The sequence below is a fragment of the Hypanus sabinus genome, chromosome 9, assembly GCF_030144855.1.
Source record: "Hypanus sabinus isolate sHypSab1 chromosome 9, sHypSab1.hap1, whole genome shotgun sequence".
NCBI lineage: Eukaryota > Metazoa > Chordata > Chondrichthyes > Myliobatiformes > Dasyatidae > Hypanus > Hypanus sabinus.
The window spans coordinates 166808132-166827013 of NC_082714.1; the positions used below are offsets into that span (position 1 = coordinate 166808132).

The 18882-nt window shown below is 39.1% G+C and overlaps 1 protein-coding gene across 7 annotated transcripts in view; it reads left to right on the forward strand.

Annotated features, from left to right (window-relative positions):
- chd6 (chromodomain helicase DNA binding protein 6) overlaps positions 1–18882 on the forward strand; it is a 338589-nt gene that overhangs the window by 111964 nt on the left and 207743 nt on the right. For all 7 annotated transcript variants that reach the window (XM_059981079.1, XM_059981076.1, XM_059981077.1 and 4 more), the window contains one exon: positions 349–902. In XM_059981079.1, coding sequence (XP_059837062.1) covers positions 349–902 — 554 coding nt within the window. The remainder of the gene's footprint in view (positions 1–348; positions 903–18882) is intronic.

Here is an 18882-nt window from a genome sequence, read left to right on the forward strand (position 1 = left end):
TGTTTTGTTTTATAATTGGACCCATACCTTGGAAGAATGCACATGTGTCATCAATAGCTGAAAGTTAAAATTACACAGTGACCTGTTTTTACAGGCAGTTGACATTATTAACCCAGGCAAGAGAATTTATTGTGGAATTTTGAAAATGCAAACACACGTGGGCTATATTATGTCATAAGGGCCAGTACTTAGCCAAATTCAACATGACTTTCCCAAAGATTCTCTGTAACATTACGATGATTTATAGCATTGAAATAAAATAAGTTTTAAAATGATTAACAAGTTGATGAAAGTGTCTAAAACTTTTGGAATTAACTGTTTTCTCAAAGATTGTTTTGTATATTGCAGCCTTCTACTTCAAAGACTTCCAAACAGCCTCTGATACCCAGTGCCTCACCAGTTGGTGAACATGCATTACAGCTCTCTCACAGCAGCACCAAGGACCAACCAAGCCCCTACAGTCCAGCCAGCAGTCCAGAAGCTGCTGGTCATCTGATCGAGACCAGCAGCAAGAAAGTTGTACATGGTACACAGTTGGAAGTAAGTGTGGACCAACCACTGCCTCTTACCAAGGCTGAGGATGTCAGTACAGGGGTTAAGAAAAAAAGAAAGAAAAAAGAACCAAAGGAGGAAGCAGGTGGTGAAACAGTAACAGATGCACCCAAACCAAAGAAGAAGAGAAAGGAGCCCAAGGGTGATAAAGAAGCAAAAGAGGGCAAAGGAGCAAAAGAGCCCAAGGGCTCCAAAGGGTCAAGGAACCGTGGAGAGCCTAAAGAACCTAAAGGTACCAAAGGGGCCAAAGAGCTGAAGGAATCTAAGGGTGCTAAGGAACTGAAGCAGCTGAGAGAGCCAAAATGTAAATCCAACACCACACCCAAATCCAAGAGCAGCAAGAAAGCCAGGTATGGAGTTTCCATTATATACACTGAATATTTATTTTCTCTTGGTTGTTCACTATTTGTTACAATAATTTTATTGTATTTTTCTGGAGGAGTAAGTCATTCAGTTGCAGTGAAGTTTTTTAACATCTTGCTGTTGGTACTTTCAAGCTGCTTAGTTAAATATGTGAGCTTATTCCTGTTTACTGCTGTTGAAATTCTGTATAACTGAGTGACACAGTAAATGTTAGCATTTAAACATCTCTCAATTACATTGCATCCAGCGTACAGTATAGGACTGTACCCCTCATTTCAACTGGTCCTTGGCTCTACATGGTTCCTTACATTGTCTTCCCACCTTATCTCTCTAATTCATGGAATATAGATGTCAATGGCAAGGACATTACAGAGCAGCATTTCTACATTTAAGAAATATTACAAAGGTGTGACTGTTTCTGTCTTGTAATGATGTTGAAAGTCTAATTCGCACCTTTATATCCAATAGACTAGATTACTACAATGCACTTTTTCTGGTCTTCCAAAGCAATCTATTGTCAAACTTCAACTCATTCGGAGCATAGCTGCTGGACTTTTAACTAAAACCAGGAAGAGGGTGAATTTCACTCCTATCCTATCTACTCTGCATTGGTTTTCTGTATCTTTTAGAATTGATTTTAAAACTATCTTGTTTTTAAAACTACCAATGGCCTGGGACTGGAGTACACCACAGAATTACTGCTCGAACTCTCAGGTTGTCTTGTGTTTGTCTTTAAATTTAACCAATCTTCCTCAAAAAATAATTTTTTGAACTACACTCCTAAACTGTGACACTCAATAGCTAAACCTATAAGGAATGCAGACTTGATTGTCTTTTTTAAACATCAGCTCAAAATCTATTTATTTAACTTGCTTTTAACTAACATATTTTTGTCTTTTATTTTCATTCTTGCACTATCCCATTGTAAAACACTTTGAACAATATTGTATGAAAAGTGCTCTATAAATCAGTTATTTTTTGTTTCTCAGCTCAAGCTGGTAAAACCTTAGGTGTGGACATACTCCTTTCTCACTTGCTAGGAACTTTTGGATTATTGTGGTGATGTTTAGTATTGTGGTTTTCTGGAGACTTACATAAATGTTGCTGCAGGCCTAATTGTTTAATGCTATTGTGTAGTGCCTTTGGGGTGATTGTAGATATTACTATTGGGATATTGTATACCCTATTCATGTTCCATAGTCTTTCAATTTCCTCTTTTAATTCAGCATTTTTTTTACTTATTGTTTTTTACTTACTGATTTCTGCATGTTATGTGCGGTTGGAATGGCTATATCCATTAAGTAAATTGTTCTTGCTTTTTTATCTGGACAGTTATTATATATTGCCCTATCTGTAATAATGCATTGGTTATAATATAATTTGTAGGACCCTGACTCTAAAACTGGAGCAGGCTTGTATTTATAGTAAGGTATGGTGTTTGAGTTTGTATTTTAAAGCAAGATGTAGCAGTAACTTGAACAAACCAATGGCGTTGCTGGCGACCTAGCACAATTTGTTATCCTTGTATGATGCGCCCTCCTGTCATAAATTAAACGGTCAACAAAAGGTATGACACCTGGCAGTTCCCAGAGCCAAACTGCCCAGAACAAACCATAAATACGTAACTTACTTCCTTCACTTTTACCACATCCCTTCCCATTTGACTAGTTACCATATCCATATAACCATATAACATATAACCATATAACAATCACAGCACGGAAACAGGCCATCTTGGCCTTCCTAGTCCGTGCCGAACCCTTAATCTCACCTAGTCCCACCTACCCGCACTCAGCCCATAACCCTCCACTCCTTTCCTGTCCATATACCTATCCAATTTTACCTTAAATGACACAACTGAACTGGCCTCTACTACTTCTACAGGAAGCTCATTCCATACCGAATGCAATAAATGTGTAACACAGAATACAAAGCAAGTAAAGAACAGATGCATGGCTCCTACATTCTAGCTCCCTAATTATCATACTATGTAGATTTTGGTGAATGATGTTTGCTACTTGATTGTGCCTGTGTAAGTAATCAGATTGAGTTAAACTGCTGCAGGATCCTGTAATGTGTTGGATTGTTTATAGTTTTTCTTGACATTTAAATTTGTTGGTCTTTTATTATGTATTTTTAATCATTTTTGTGTCAATCACCTGGTCCTGTACTGCCTCAAGGAACCCCTCTGTTGCTGGGAAGAGTCTCCAACTCTGAGCCAGGTGTTTGACACTTCCTTGTAGACTTCTAGTCTGCTCAAATTGTGGGGATGTCTTCCACTGAGATCATACTCTTCCATTGGTTAACTTTTCTTCTGCAGTGATAATTTCTAAGGTGTGCTTTCATTTAAGTTTAGTGGTGTGTACTTCTTATCAGAATTGTATATTATCATGTAGAGTGCTGAATCCTGTTTTCATTGATGAAACTATATCCTTAGAAGTTTTATCTGTTGTGTAATTTTTTTAATGTTTGTTATTCTAATTCATCCTTCTGTCCTAGGTAATGTTAATCTAAGTGTGTTTGAGTGTACACTTGCTTCTATCATACATCAGGGTGCATGATGTAACCGTAGCCTTTGGCCAGAGGCAGATGTTGTCAGGTGGTGCCCAACCTTCATAGAGTGTTTCTACCCTTAACCACTACACTTTCCAGCTGGCAGATCAGTAGTGGTGGCCAAGTCACCGCCCATCTGCTCCTGACTTCCAGCTCAATTCCTCTCTTCTGCTCCATATCCAGCAAGAGGTTCTCTCTGCTTCCTCCCCCATCCTGCAAGCTGCTTGGTTCTTGTTCTTTTCATCGAAGGCCAGCACAGACAGTAATGTCCTTGATGGGAACCCTCTGCAGCCAATCTACGCGGGGAATAGCCACATCTGCCATTCTTTGTCCCTGCACTTCTGGACTAAGGACTGGTACTTAAGGGCCTTCCTCTTGTGAGCATCCTCCCACGGTACCGTGAGCTCCACCAGGATGATTTTCTTGTCTTCAGTGGACCACAGTAAGATGTGTGATCGAAGTGTGGTTTGCACTAGCTCTGGGAACTGCAGTTTCCTCCCCACATCGACCTTCAGCTCCCATGATTTGGCAGTTTGCAGCAGATTGGATTTAGGCCTCTTTGATGTGACTGGCCTGTCCCTCTCCTTGATGAAAATGACTGCCCTGTTTGCCTCTGCCAGCTGGTCTCTTTATACCCCTCTACCACTCCAGTGAGTCAGCAAGGGACTACAGGACCTTGTCAAAAGTGCCACCTGTACCATCCTTGTGTAAAGCTGTTTTGCAGCCTGTATGTGTTCCAGTGAATGCCGCTGTTCACAAAGCTTGCAGTTAAAGTCCTTTTTCAGCCCCTATATCTGCAGCTGTGATGGTGTAGGGAGAGTGTCATACACAAACCGCAGAAGGAGAGAAATGCAGAAGGGCTCCAGTCTCCAAAGCTCTGCCCAGGTGATCTTGCACTTGGAAAGATCCTATTTTGTCCAGGCACCCTGAGAACTCAACTTCACGGCCTTCAATAATCCTCACGATTCTGTACTTCTGCCTGGACTATGCCATGCCTATCCCTTGCACTTGCACTCCCCCATCATTGGAAGCATGCTGAGCCGAGGCCTTGGATTGCCAATGATGTCTGTCAGTTGCAGTGAGCTTACCGCCTGGTCTATGGCCAAGTTGGCGGCCCACTTTAAGCCCAATTTTGTGACTCCTACTTGATTTATCAACTTAACAATGGAGCACTTCAGTGTTTACACCACTCTACACTTTACCACCTTGAACTCCTCCACTACTGATACAACGGGAGCTGTAGCTGGCCTGATGTTATGTCGAGCCCCATGGAAGAAAAACTTGTGGGGATCCCCAGCCACCTCCCCAGGTGCTTGTTGACTTTTCCCTTAGTGCCTTCTGCAGTGGTCAGGGGGAAACTCGTACACAGTGAAAAACCAGAGTGGCTGTGGTAGAAGACCATGTTGGTACAACCATGTCTTAAATTTACCAGGGAGTCCAGTTTTGTCAAGCTTCTTCAGCCACTCTTCAGTCTGCTTTACAGCGTCAGTTATGTTGGCGCTGTCTGTCATTGCTGCATTAGACCACTTTCCAAGAGACTTTACTGGGTTGTTCTCAATGGATGGAATGACTTCTCCCTGTACTTGAAGACTGAACTTGCTAGTAACCTTGCTCTTTTTGATCACCATGCATCTGGTCTTCCTAGCCTTAAAGGTCATCCCAGTCCAGGTAGCTACGTTATCCAGGTTTCCAATACCCATCTTGCTTGGACATGGGTTACAGTGGTTACTGAGATGCCATCCAAGTAACTCCCCATATTGCAGGTTGTCGGATGCCAGGCTCCAACTCTGGGGCTCAGGTTACGTCTATTGCTGCTGATAAGAGGAGGTTCATACCCATGACAAACAAGATGGTACAGCCAGTTGGAATCCCTTTTTGGAGGTCTTGCCAACTGGTTGTAAAGTGTGCTGAAGTGAAGCATAGCTTGAATTCTCGTAGGTAACTGGTGATCATGTCTCGTGTTACTGGTGGGATATGGTAGTGATCCAGGCCAACCTGGCTGAGGATGTGTGGAATTGATCCATAGGCATTGGCTAGGTCTGACCAGATGACTATTAGGTCACCTTTCTTCTGCCTGGCCTCACGGATCAATAGGCTGATTATTGAGGTGTGTTCAAGGCACCCAGAAAAACCTGAGATGGATGTGTTGATGGAGTGATTTTCCATTAAGTAAGAGGTCAGCCTTCTCACTAACACTAAGAGGAATATCTTACACTCCATGCTAAGGAGGGAGATTGTCCTAAACAGGGTGATTGTCCACTTCCTCCTCCTGTCCTAGGTAGTGTGTTCAAGTCTACATAGTGTTTTCTAAAATTTGCCATTTCAGTTCTTATTTTCCTTTGTAGATTTTCCAGATCGGTTTCAAGATACTATGCCAAAAGGATACATTAATATGGGTATAGTGGAAGTCTTTATTATCTTTGTTATGTTTTTGCTGTTGAGCTCCTTTTGGCAAATTTTTTTTTGTAATTTATTTTTTTTGTTGAAGTGCATCATCAAACAAACATTTCCATAAGATGTATTTCAGATATTGTACATATATATCATATAAACATATATATCACAAATCTCCACAAAGTATTTATCATTTGTGGTTTCTAAATGACAATAAACTGAATCTGAATCTGAGGTATACACTTATAGAAAAGAGTGGAAAGCAAAACAAGCCAAAGGAGAAAACTGTGTACAAGTAGGGAGTGATCTTTTTTTTACAACGTATTCATTGATTTGAGAGAATAAAATCAGGCCTATGAGGCATTATGTAGTTAAACCATTTTCCCCAGTATGAATCAAATTGTTCCAGCTTATGATTAACAGATGCTGTTATCTTCTCCATTTTGTAAATGTCCATTGTAATTTCCATCCATGTACTTAAAGTTGGGCTCTCCTGTGATAACCATTTACCAGCCACCAACAGTATATTCATTAGATATTTATCTCTTTTCAACCATTCTTGAGATATATATCCAAAATATATGGTCTTACTCTCTAAGGGTATTTCACATTTAAAGATGTCTTGTAGGGCATTGTATATCCCGCTCCAACAGTTCTTGACAACAGGGCAGTCCCAAAAAATATGATAATGATTTGCATTTTGATTTCCACAATTTCTCCAGCAAGCAGGGAGGTTACCATCACAATGGGATTTCTGAGAGGGTGTAATAAAATATCAAGTTTTCCCACCCAAACTCCCTCCATTTCTGTGAACTGGTACACTTCCATTGATACCTCCATATTATTGTCCATTCTTCCTCAGATATAATTATCCCTCCTTCCTTCTCCCATTTTGTTTTAATGTATGAAGTCGAATGTGTTTTAAGATTTGACAACCCCTTATACATGCTTGAAATGATTCTACTACCATTATCTGAATTATATGCTTTTCTAAATAGCTCTACCAAGCATGTACTTGCCTTGGTTACATTTTTAAGCGTCTTATTAATGTATTGTCGCATCTGTAAATACTGATAAAAATCTTGTTTTTCTAATAAGTGTTTCTCTTTAAGCATTTCAAAACTGAACAGTGTTCCTTCTTTCATTATGTTGCAAAGGACTGTTATTCCTTTAGCTGTCCAGTCCTTTTTACTGTGCCCATGGTCTGTTTTTATCAATTATGCTATTGTTTGCACTGTTGTAACTATGTGGTTTTGTGCAGGTCTTGTAGCTTTAATTTTTGGTCTTGTTTTGCCTGGTGGATTTGGAGCTCTTTTCCAGGGAACGCGCTAAGATGGTAGTGCGATATTAATACGCAGCAGCCTCTCCGGACTCTGGATTGGGGATTGCCAAACATTATGTGGGTTTTCTGGTGTAGTCTGTTTTGTCATGTGCTTTTGTGATATCATTCTGGAGGAACGTTGTCTCATTTTTTAACTGCATTGCATTTGTGGTGTCTCTATGACAATAAACTGAATCTGAATCTGAACTTCTGAATGTCTCTCACAATCCATCTCCAACAATCGGGTCTCCCATCGGATTGTGCGCTACAACCAGCTCTCCCCAGCATTTTCCCTCTTCATCTCCACTCAAACAAAAGTCCCAAGCCTAACCTTATTGTCCTTCACCAAGAAAACCTCCTGCTAATTGGATGGCACACATTCCACATCATTCGAAAACAATAACCCAATCCAGCTGAAAGCAGAACAGCAGCTCTCACAGAGTCGCTAAGTGAAATATCTACAGCATAACCGTAAAGATGTGAATAGGGCATCATACTAGGAACATACCGTAACACAAGGGCAGCTTGTACTCAAATGTTTATGCTCAGGAATCCACATGGATGAGGTCTCAGAAACAGCTTACTAAATGGGGTAAGGGAAAAAAATTGCAGAAGAGGGAGATCTGGAGTTGTCTTTTGTTAAAAATATTTTAATATTCTTGGTTTGTTACAAGTGGGCTTAAAAATCATATTGTCATAAGACTCAAACCAATTAAGGGTCTAATCACAACCTGTAATACACAGTTAATGTAGTTATTTGTCATTTTATTCAGAATATTATCAGAGCTTTATTCAGTCAGAAAGTGCTAGTCCTTATACTGAAGTCCTGGATTGCTGGAAATAAAAATTACATGTTTATTTTTATCAGTCTAACCACACTTGCCATCTAAAGTTATATTAGAAGATTGGCCAAAGTTGGTAAAATCACTTCTCCACTGATGGGGTGAGAGCCTGGGGTGAAAGCTGGACAAACCTTAACAAGATCAAGTTCATGGCTACTTCAAATGACCTGGAACAAAATTCCAATAATCTCCAGATGATTATTTAGAAATCCCAAAGATACAGCAGCCAGCTCAGCAGGTAACATATTTTGTGTTTCTCCTGAAAGGAGGAAATCTTCCACCTCAACTGTCATAGTGAGATGACAGTCTCTGGAATGACCTTGGAAGTTACTCAATTTGTGACCAGTTACAAATGGGCAACAAATAATAGTAATAATTAGTTTATTAGATTATTATAAACAGAAGGGTTCCTTGTGGCAATAAAGAACCAGGCAGTTAACACAAAAAAAATTCAAAATCCTTAATAAAAGACCAACAAATTCAAAGACCATAAATGTAGAAAATGCCAAGAAAAAACAGAAATCATCTAACACATTACAACTGTTACGTATTCAGGCAACAATAAATATATGAGTTAGGCAAGGGTTTATATAACAAATAACACGTTTATTAAACACTGAAAACAAACCCCCCCAAAAGTAAACAAACACGTAACGTAACCAGAAATCAGCTGCTGTGCGGCAGCTTAAACAGTTTCTAAAGCGATGCAGCTCAAATAGTTCTTAAAGCGATGTTGCAAAAACAGTTCTTTTAAAGTAGTATTGCCAAAAGTTCGAAATGCTCACAGTCCATTTAAGGGAGAGACTTTTTAAGACGATTTAAATTCTCTTTCGCGTCGTTTTGCTTCGATTCCTGGCGTTGAACTTTTCCCACGAAGAATTTACGAAACGAAACAGCTTAAAGGCACTGACCTTTCCTTTATCACACTGTCCTCAATCTTCTGCTATCCCGCAGAGATTAACATGCGAACAGTCAACGAATTCCTTCTGAATAAGGATTAAACAAGGTCGAACCCGTTTCACCGTCGTAAATCTATTCTCCTCGATCTTTAACTCCCGAACTCTGATCTTCACTCTCCACTGATCCTCAACTAGCAGTATTGTAAAGAAACTGCTGGCAATGACCTTTTAAACTTTAGGCATTAGATAAAACTTCATCTTCCAACTAAACTGCGTCATCACATTAAATCACGCAGTGGCATGAAGTCAACATGGGAAATCCAGCCACGAACTGCCCCTCCTCACAGGGTGTGGTCTTCCTTTTATAACCTGTTAAAAAAAACCTGTCACATGATCTCTACTGGCAGGAAAATGACATCACTCCACCATCACAAGACCATTACCTCAAGTCCAGTATAGCTTCAACCCCAGTCACGTGACAAGGGTACCACTGTCACGTGTCACGAGTACGTAACACAACTCACACTAACAATCCAAGTGGGAAACATCACTCACCAAAATCTTGCTTTAAAATATAAACTTACGCAAACCACACATTACTATAACTACAAACCTGATACAGTTTTAGAGAGTGAATCCTACAATTTATATTACGACCAGTCGAATCCGTTATTACAGATAGGGCAATCCGTATTAACTGTACAGATATGATAAAATAGGATAAACAAGCAAGAACAACTCTCAGAGTATCCATTTCCCAATAGTAATATCTACAACTATCATCCCAAAGTCACCACCACACAGTAACAATAAACAAGTAGGCCTACAGGGCAAAATTTATGTAAATCTCCAGAAAGCCACAATACGAAACACCAATAAAATAGTTCAAAGGTTTCTAGCAAATGTGAAATGATTATGCTTGGCTATAGCCATACCTCAGGTTTTACCAGCTTAGGAATACAAATAATAGTAAAAGTAATCATCATCAAAAGGGTATGATAGGATGTAAAGAACAGCTGATAATAGATTACATAATTCTAAATCACACCTAGCAAAAAAAGCAGAAATATTTCATGTTGTTATATTGAATTAGAATTGACTTTATTACTTATATCCTTCATGTACATGAGAAGTAAAAATCTTTACGTTACGTCTCTGTCTGAACGTGCAATGTGCAATTTATAGTAATTTATAATGAATAGAATGTACAACAATATAACATAGAAATATAATTGTATCAGCATGAATTAATCAGGCTAATGACCTGGTGGAAGAAGCTGTCCTGGAGCCTGTTTGTCCTGGCTTTTAAGCTGTGGTACTGTTTTCCAGATGGTAGCAGCTGGAACAGTTTGTGGTTGGGGTAACTTGGGTCCTTTGGGCCCTTTTTACACACCTGTCTTTGTAAAAATCCTGAATAGTGGGAAATTCACATCTACAGATGCGCTGGGCCGTCTGCACCGCTCTCTGCGGAGTCCTGCAATTGAGGGAAGTACAGTTCCCATATAAGCCAGTGATGCAGCAGGTCAGGATACTCTCAATTGTGCCTCTGTAGAAAGTTCTTACGATCTGGGGGCCCATACCGAACTTGTTCAACCATCTGAGGTGAAAGAGACGCTGTTGTGCCTTTTTTACCATACGGCCATTATGTACAGACTAGGTGAGATCCTCGGTGATGAGTATGCCGAGGAACATATTCACCTTACCAACCCCAGATCCATAGATGTCCACAGGGGTTAGTCTGTCTCCATTGCTCCTGTAGTCCACAACCAGCTCCTTTGTTTTTGCGATGTTGAGGGAGGGATTGTTTTCTTGACACCACTGAATCAGGGTGATGTCTTCTTCTCCGTAGATTGCCTTCTTATTTTTTTGAGATTAGGCCAAACAGTGTAGTATTGTCAGCAAATTTAATTAGCAGATTGGAGCTGTGGGTGGCAACACAGTCATGGGTATACAGAGAGTGAAGGAGGGGGATTAGGACATGGCCCTGAGGGGCACCTGTGTTAAGGGTCAGAGGGGCAGAGGTGAGGGAGTCCACTCTTAGCATCTGCCGGCAATCTGACAGGAAATCCATGATCCAGCTACACAAGGCAGGGTGAAGGCCAAGGGTTCTGAGCTTCTAGTCGAGCCTGGATGGAATTATGGTTTTGAATGCTGAACTATAGTCTAAGAACACCCAAAAAGCATTTGATTCTGGCCCACACTCATGGTTAATGGAAACTCTGATTATATATAAACTACACCCAATACTTGTGAAATTCCTACTACGTCTGATGAAGCACTGGCGTACTATAATCACTCTATCTATTAACAACCAAAAAAGAACAACCACTGTAATCAAAATAAACGGAGGCATTTTCCAGGGCAACTCTCTAAGCCCACAATGGTTTTGTCTAGCTTTAAACAAGCTTTTTAATTTATTGAATTGGACAAAAATAGAATATTAAATCAGAAGCAACCAAACAAGCTATATCTTGACACACTATGGATGATTTGAAATGATCTGTCCCTTCTTAAGTACAGTTAAATAAATTAATTCAAATAGTAGAACTATTTTCAAAAGATATAAACATGAACTTTGGGCTAGATAAGTGCATTGCATTAAACATAAAGAAAGGTACAATAGAGCTAGTAGAATACAAGACAGAGCACCAGGATACAATACAACCGATGGATGAATATGACACATAAACATATCAGGGATATCAACAAGCAAGGAAAATAGATCGGAGTGTGGTAAAGGGAAAACTTTCATCAGAATTTACTTCAAGGCTTAAGAAAATTTGCCACAATACTCTGAAGGCTGTCTTAGAGAAAATTATAGCGATATCTTCATATAAGAACAAAATAAGGATTAAAACATTACAGGAATTACAAAATGGGCTGAAGGAACTAGAGAAAAAACACAAATTGAATTTGGCACAGGATACATTAGGGGAAATTAAAAGAATTGGGAATGAAATTAATAGTTTGGCTATGCAAGAAATCAGGAAAAATTTAATGTTTCTGAAACAGGCATTATGAAAGTGGATCAAAATCTATGAAAATACTGGTGTGGAAACTGGAAAAAAGATAGCAGAAACTACAATTCATAGAATTAGGGACCCAAGAATGAAAATGATTAAAAAAAAGCTAAGTGAAATTCAAGAAGCTTTTGAAGTATTTTACAAAACTCTATATTCCAAAGTTCCAGGGGAAAACATAACCCAAATCGACACCTTCTTGAATTCTCTAGAGTTACCCACTTCAAACGAAGAACAAAATAGAACGAAGACTGCAGACATAACTGAGTTGATTAAAAGCTGCAATTAGTAGGTTTAAATTAGGTAAGTCACCAGGATCAGATGGATTTACAGCAGAGTGGTACAAAGAATTTAAAAATGAGTTAATTCCTGTTTTACTCCCCACACTGAACTGGGCTCTAAAAAAGGCACAAATGCCACCCAGTTGGAAGAAAGTGATAATCTCAGCTATACCGAAAGAAGGCAAGGATAAATGGAATGCGGGTCATTCACACCAATATCCATTCTTAATGTAGATTAAAGATTATTTACCTCCATCATGGCCAAACAATTAGAGGAGTTTCTACCCATACTGATACATAATGATCAGACAGGTTTTATACGACAACGCCAGACACAAGACAATATACGAAGGACACTTCACATTGTGGATCATATACAAAAAAATAAAATCAAAGCAATAGTGATAAGCGTGGATGCTGAAAAAGCATTTGATTCGTTTAATTGGAATTTTCTTTACAGAGTTTTACATAGATTTGGTTTCCAAGACACAATTATTAAAACTATTCAGACACTATATGACAATACTACTGCTAGGATTAAAATCAATGGATATTTATCAAATAGTCTTACCCTAGAAAGGGGCACGAGACAGGGTTGTGCATGGTCACTGCTACTCTTCGCGTTATATCTGGAACCATTAGCTCAATACATCAGACAAAATGAAGATATCAGGGGAATTACTATTAAAGGGACAGAGCATAAATTAGCTTGTTATGCAGATGACATTTTGATCTATCTAGGGCAATCAAAATACTCTTTGCCTAAATTGATGTAATTCTTTGACCAATATGGTCAATTATCAGGATACAAAATCAACATAGATAAAACCCAATTACTTTCATATTACTATAGCCCACCAAGAGAAATTGAAAGTAGATATCCCTGGGCGTGGCACATAGAGTCTTTCAAATATTTGGGCATGATTTTGTCAAAAGATTTGGCAAAATTATCAGAATGTAATTATCAGCCTTTATATAAAAATATTAAGGAAGATGTGGCAAGATGGAACCTGATTCCTTTTTTCAGTCTCAGTTCAAGGATTGAGTCTATTAAAATGAATATACTGTCCAGACTGTTATATCTCTTTCAGCCCCTACCAATAGAGACTAATCAAAATCAATTCAATGAATGGAACAAGATGCTATCAAGGTATATTTGGCAGGGTAAAAAGCCTAGAGTTCGTCTCAAAATTTTGCAACTAGCAAAGGAAAAGGGGGGATGAGGCCTACCTTCTCTTGGAGATTATTATTTTGCAGCACAATTGAGAGCTGTGATATGTTGGTGCAACCCATCATATGACGCTCAATGGAAAAACATTGAGGAGCAGGTATTTCCTATCCCCATACAAGCAATTTTGGCTGATAACAACCTGCAAAGGGACATAAGTACTATTGATAACTCAGGGGTGAAATTGACTCTTAAAATATGGAAAACTACTATAAAAGAATATAATCTACAGGGAGATTTTGCAATTCATAAATTATGAATTTATGACACCCCCGCCAACAGCCATTGGCAACATGACCCCGAAGACTGGGGGCCTGTTCTTCCCAGCAGAGACCTGGACCACTCAGCAGCAGCAACGAAGAAGGTCTTCCTGGAGATTTCCAGATGTTCCTCTGTGCTCCCATGTCCGTTTTTCATCGGATTATGATTGCGCACGGCACCCACTTCACAAATAACAGATAATCAGCTCCGGAGTAGCAAGCTCGCGCCGCTATCTTGGATCCATCAAGTTGGTGTGTGCTTTCACGTTGACCGAGGGCCCAGCGCGTGAGTGACAGAGAAGTTCAAGATGAGCTCCAACTTGTGCACATTTGACTGTTTAATTAGAATGGGCCCTTTGTTTGTTGTTCTTTACTAACCCTTCAGTAAGATTCATAAATATATTTCCTTTAATTATATGTCGTGTACGGTCAGTTATTTCATGGCATTAATTTGTAACAGGGTAGCAAATGGCACAGCTTCCAGGTTTGGGGTGGGATCAAGCGCACCTCAATCTCACAAGTTTGGTGGGGCCAGAGGCTGTCTTCCCTAGACTTACACAGCCAAGGAAACCAAGGTGGTTTCTCTAGAAATGGCCTGTTTTGGGATTTTTTTTGTATGATGGAAGCCATATTATTTGCACTTATGAGCACACATTAAATAAATTTTGTGTTAATTACCAGAAGGCGTTTGATAAGGTGCTGCATAAAAGACTTACCCTTACGGTAAGGATGTGTATAGTTAACCAATTGAAGGCAGAGAGTTGGGATAAATGGGTGTTTCTCAGGTTGGCTATCAGTGGTGTGTGGTGTGTGGTGTGTGGAGTGACACAAGGGTCAGTTCTCGGCCTGCAACTGTTCAGTAATGATTTGGAAGAGGTTTCCAAGTGTAGCATATTCAAGGTTTCTGATGGGACTAAATTGAGTGGAAAGCAAATTGTGCAGAGGATGCGGAGGGTTTGCAGAGAGATATAGATAGGTTAAGTGAGTGGGCAAGGGTCTGGTAGAGTACAATGTTGTTAATTGCAAAGTCATCCACTTTGGAAGGAGAATTAGAAAATCAGATTATTTAGATTGTGAAAAACTTCAGTATGCTGTTGTGCAAAGGGACTTGGGAGCGCTTCTACAAGACTCTCAAAAGGTTGGTTTGCAGGTACAGTAGGTTATCAAGAAGGCAAATGGAATGTTGGCCGTAATTCCCAGATGGATTGAATTTAAGAGCATTGAGGTTCTGTTGCAGCTCTTCAGGGTACTGGTGAGGCCACACCTGGAGTACTGTGTGCAGTTCTGATCTCCTTACTTGAGGAAAGATGTATTAGCTTTGCAGATGATGCAGAGGATGTTCACCGGGTTGATTCTGGAGATGAGGGGTGAAGATTGAGATGCCTGGGACTATACTTGCTGAAATTCAGAAGAATGAGAGGGGATCTTGTAGAAACATATAAAATTATAAAAGGAATAGATAGAGGCAAGGAAGTTGTCAACACTGGTAAGTGACTGGAATTTGGAGATACAAGCTCAAGACTTGGGGGATTAGATTTCAAACGGAAATGAGAGGATAGGACAGGCATGGGCAAACTACGGCCCGCGGGCCATATGCGGCCCGCTAAGCTTTTTAATCCGGCCCACAGAACTTGATGAAATTATATTAATAAACCTTGTTAACGTTTTTTCCCCGCAATTCTGGCGTTTTCCCAATAGATGACGCACTCTGTATACATTGACCTTTGTTGAGGTGCAGCGTATTACTCCACATTTGCGCTTTACTCTTTGTTCGGCTCGACCTATTTGTGTGAACAGGCGTTCAGCGTCATGAACATCAACAAAGCCAGCCACAGATCCAAGTTAACTGACCAACACCTCAGATCCGTCCTGAGAATCGCCACAACAAAACTAAATCCAGACTTTGATGCGCTGGCTAAAAAGGGAGACCAACAACACTGTTCCCACTGAAATTAAAAATAAGTTTCTTTGTTGTGTTATGTAAAAAATGCATTTGAAAATATTTTTTTCAATAAGCCTTACATGTTACATGTCATTTCTGTTAAGTGATGGACATGAGTAGTGCGCAGGTGCACGTACGTTCTCAAAATAAAAAATGCGCTCCAGATCAAATAATGCGCTCCGCATACTGGCGCGCTGTCAGTGTTCTGTCTTTGTGCTGGTCGTTGTTGAGTTTTGGCACGGGACAATTGAATAAGAAGGAGCAGGACAAGTAGACCTGCATCTCCTACCGTTTTTGAAATAAAGACAGCCAGGAGGAGAGTGATAATGATAATATCTTGAAGGATAACAGAATTTTCAGTGCTTTAAAATAATAACTGTTACTATTCAAAAAAGCTGTATTTTATTCATTTAATTTTCAGTGTTTTAAAAGTCATTTCAATAAATAGCTAAATACCATGGGACTTCAAAGACAGATATTTTGTTGTAATGCATTTGTTCATTTTCAATTGAAATTAAAGCACATGTTTTCTACATATCCCATGATATTTTATTTTCTCTTATGAGGTGTATTACCAAAACACTCCATCCATCTGCTCCTGGTCCGGCCCCCCTGTCAAATTTTAGAACCCTTTGTGGCCCACAAGTCAAAAAGTTTGACCACCCCTGGGATAGGAGATACTGCTTTTTCCAGAGAGTAGTCAATCTGGAATTCTCTCCCCAGGGAAGCAGTAGAAACTACCGCAGTAAATATATACAAGACAAGGTTGGATAGATTTTTGCATAGCAGAGGAATTAAGGGTTATGAGGAAAAGGCCCGTAGGTGGAGCTGAGCCCTTGGTCAGATCAGCCGTGATCTTATTGAAAGTTGGAGCAGGGTTGATGGGCCAGATGGATGACTCCTGCTCCTGTTTCTTATATTCTATGTTGATTTACTTTTTTCTGCATAATTTCTGTGGAGCAAATTTTGTTCTTTAACTCAAATTATTGGATAGATATAGGGGAGATTTTTATAACATGAACACAGGGGTCACTGTGTTGGAATGAAATGTCACATCAGAATGGTGGAAGTTAAACAAGATGGACTTTGTTCCTTTCCTTCCACCAAATTCTACATTTATCATTTTATCATCAGGAAGTGCTCACAATCCTCAAATTGCCTGTCGTGCTTTCTACAATACAACAGGCAACTAAACTTTAAAAGAAAGTACTTGATTAACTTTCGGATATTTTGAGGTTATAGAGATATTGTACATTGCATTTCTTTCATTCCTCTGTTTCTCAGATGCACAGAGCCATCAGAAATTGGTTGCTAAATTGTACTTAAAGCTAACTTTCTCTTAGTAATAATGATTTTCTCTCAGTGTGAATTCATTTAATTCAGCAAAGACTGTTTGACAGCCTCAGGAGTCTCCCGTTGGCAGTCCATGGAGTAGGACGCGCATGTGCTGCTCCTAACTTTGATAACCTACTTCACACTGCTGGATCCGTTTAAAGTTTGAAGATTTATTACTCTTACTAAAGGTTTTACGAGTTAATTACGATGGCAGGGATTAAAACAAAAGCTGGAAAAACTGTTGCTGAAACTGATCCAACAGAGCAATCAGCGGAAGTCCTTACTTCAGAAAGAATGCTCTCTTTAATGAAAGATATGAATACTAAGATTGATAGCTTGGTGAAGGCTAATGAAAAGTTTGAAGAAATTATTTCCGTTGTCCAGGAATCTTGTGGCAATCTGGAAATCCAATTCAAGGCGCTCAAGAAGACTACTAACAGAATCAAAACAGAACAGGAGGCAATGAATTAAGTTATTAAACAACAAGAATTAAAGATATCGGCTCTGGAAAAAAAAATTAATGAGGCTACTTCAGAAATATTGAGAATTAAGAAGAAAATGGTTGATCTGGAAAGTAGAAACCGCAAGATGAATTTACGCATACTGGGTTTGCCTGAAAATACGGAATCCAGTGAGCCAATAAAATATTTTACGGATATGTTACATTCACTTTTTAGTGAGATACTTGAAGCCCCTCCGATGATAGATAGAGCCCAACGTTCTCTCTGCCCAAAGCCTTTACCTGAGATGAAACCTTGCCATGTGATACAATGCCGGCATTATTTTACAACTAAAGAAGTGACTCCGAAATGCAAGGAAGCGACGGAAACTAATCTTTAATGGGGCAGCCATTCACATAATTGAAGGTTTTGTTCCAGAGGTTTATGCTGAAAGAGTTAAATATCAGGAAGTGATGGCTGAACTTTATAAGAATAATTATCGTCCTTCTTTGTGCTTCCCAGCTTGTCTGAGAATCTCTCCACCTAATGGTTGCCCCAAATGGATCGACTCTCCAGAAGAGGGTTGGAGATTCATAAAGGAGTTCAAATCTGTCTCGCAAGCAATTTGAACAATTAATCCTTAGCTGGGAGTCATTGAAATGGGAAAACTTTAATACTTAATATAGTTTTGGATTTAATATACACATATTTACTTACTTTTTATTAACTTGTAAGTGGCTAGCACTAGTCATAACACATTAACTGGTTGGATTTATCCTTTTTTGAATATATGACTAACTTATTTTAAATGAATTTAAGATGGCCGATGTTAGTTAGGTTCTAACCTTTGTTAGACATAATATCAAAATATTTGAAGTTGTTTACTACTTCATTTTTTTTTTGTTTTGTCTTTAGTTAGTGGTGTCAATACATAACTGTCTGAGAAGAGCCTGCCAATTGGAGATAGGGGCTAGTAGTTTAGCATGCTGTCCACCTATTGGACAGTTTTCGGGCTCTGGGGGGAGGGGGTGGGGTTATTAGATTAGGTGTTTTCCGACTGGGCAATCCTGAGAGGTTTTTCTGTCAATCATGTTGCATTTTTTTTATATCTTTGATCGAGTTCATGCTTTGTTTTTCCTGGTAGATCTGATTTGTGCTTATGTAATAACTTACTTTACAAAATTTTATATTAAAATTTAAATATGGATGTCAATAAAATTAACCTAATATCTTGGAATTTGAATGGTATGAATTTTTAAGAAATTAAAAACACTTCAGGCTGATATTATTTTTGCACAGGAGACCCATATTCGTAGGGAAGATGAAATTTGTTTTTTTTTAATTTTGGAGAGGTTATCAATTTCATTCTTTATCAGTAACTGAAATTAGAGGGGTATCCATTGTTATTAAATCTAAAATCCCTTTCATACATTGTAATACTGTTACTGATTC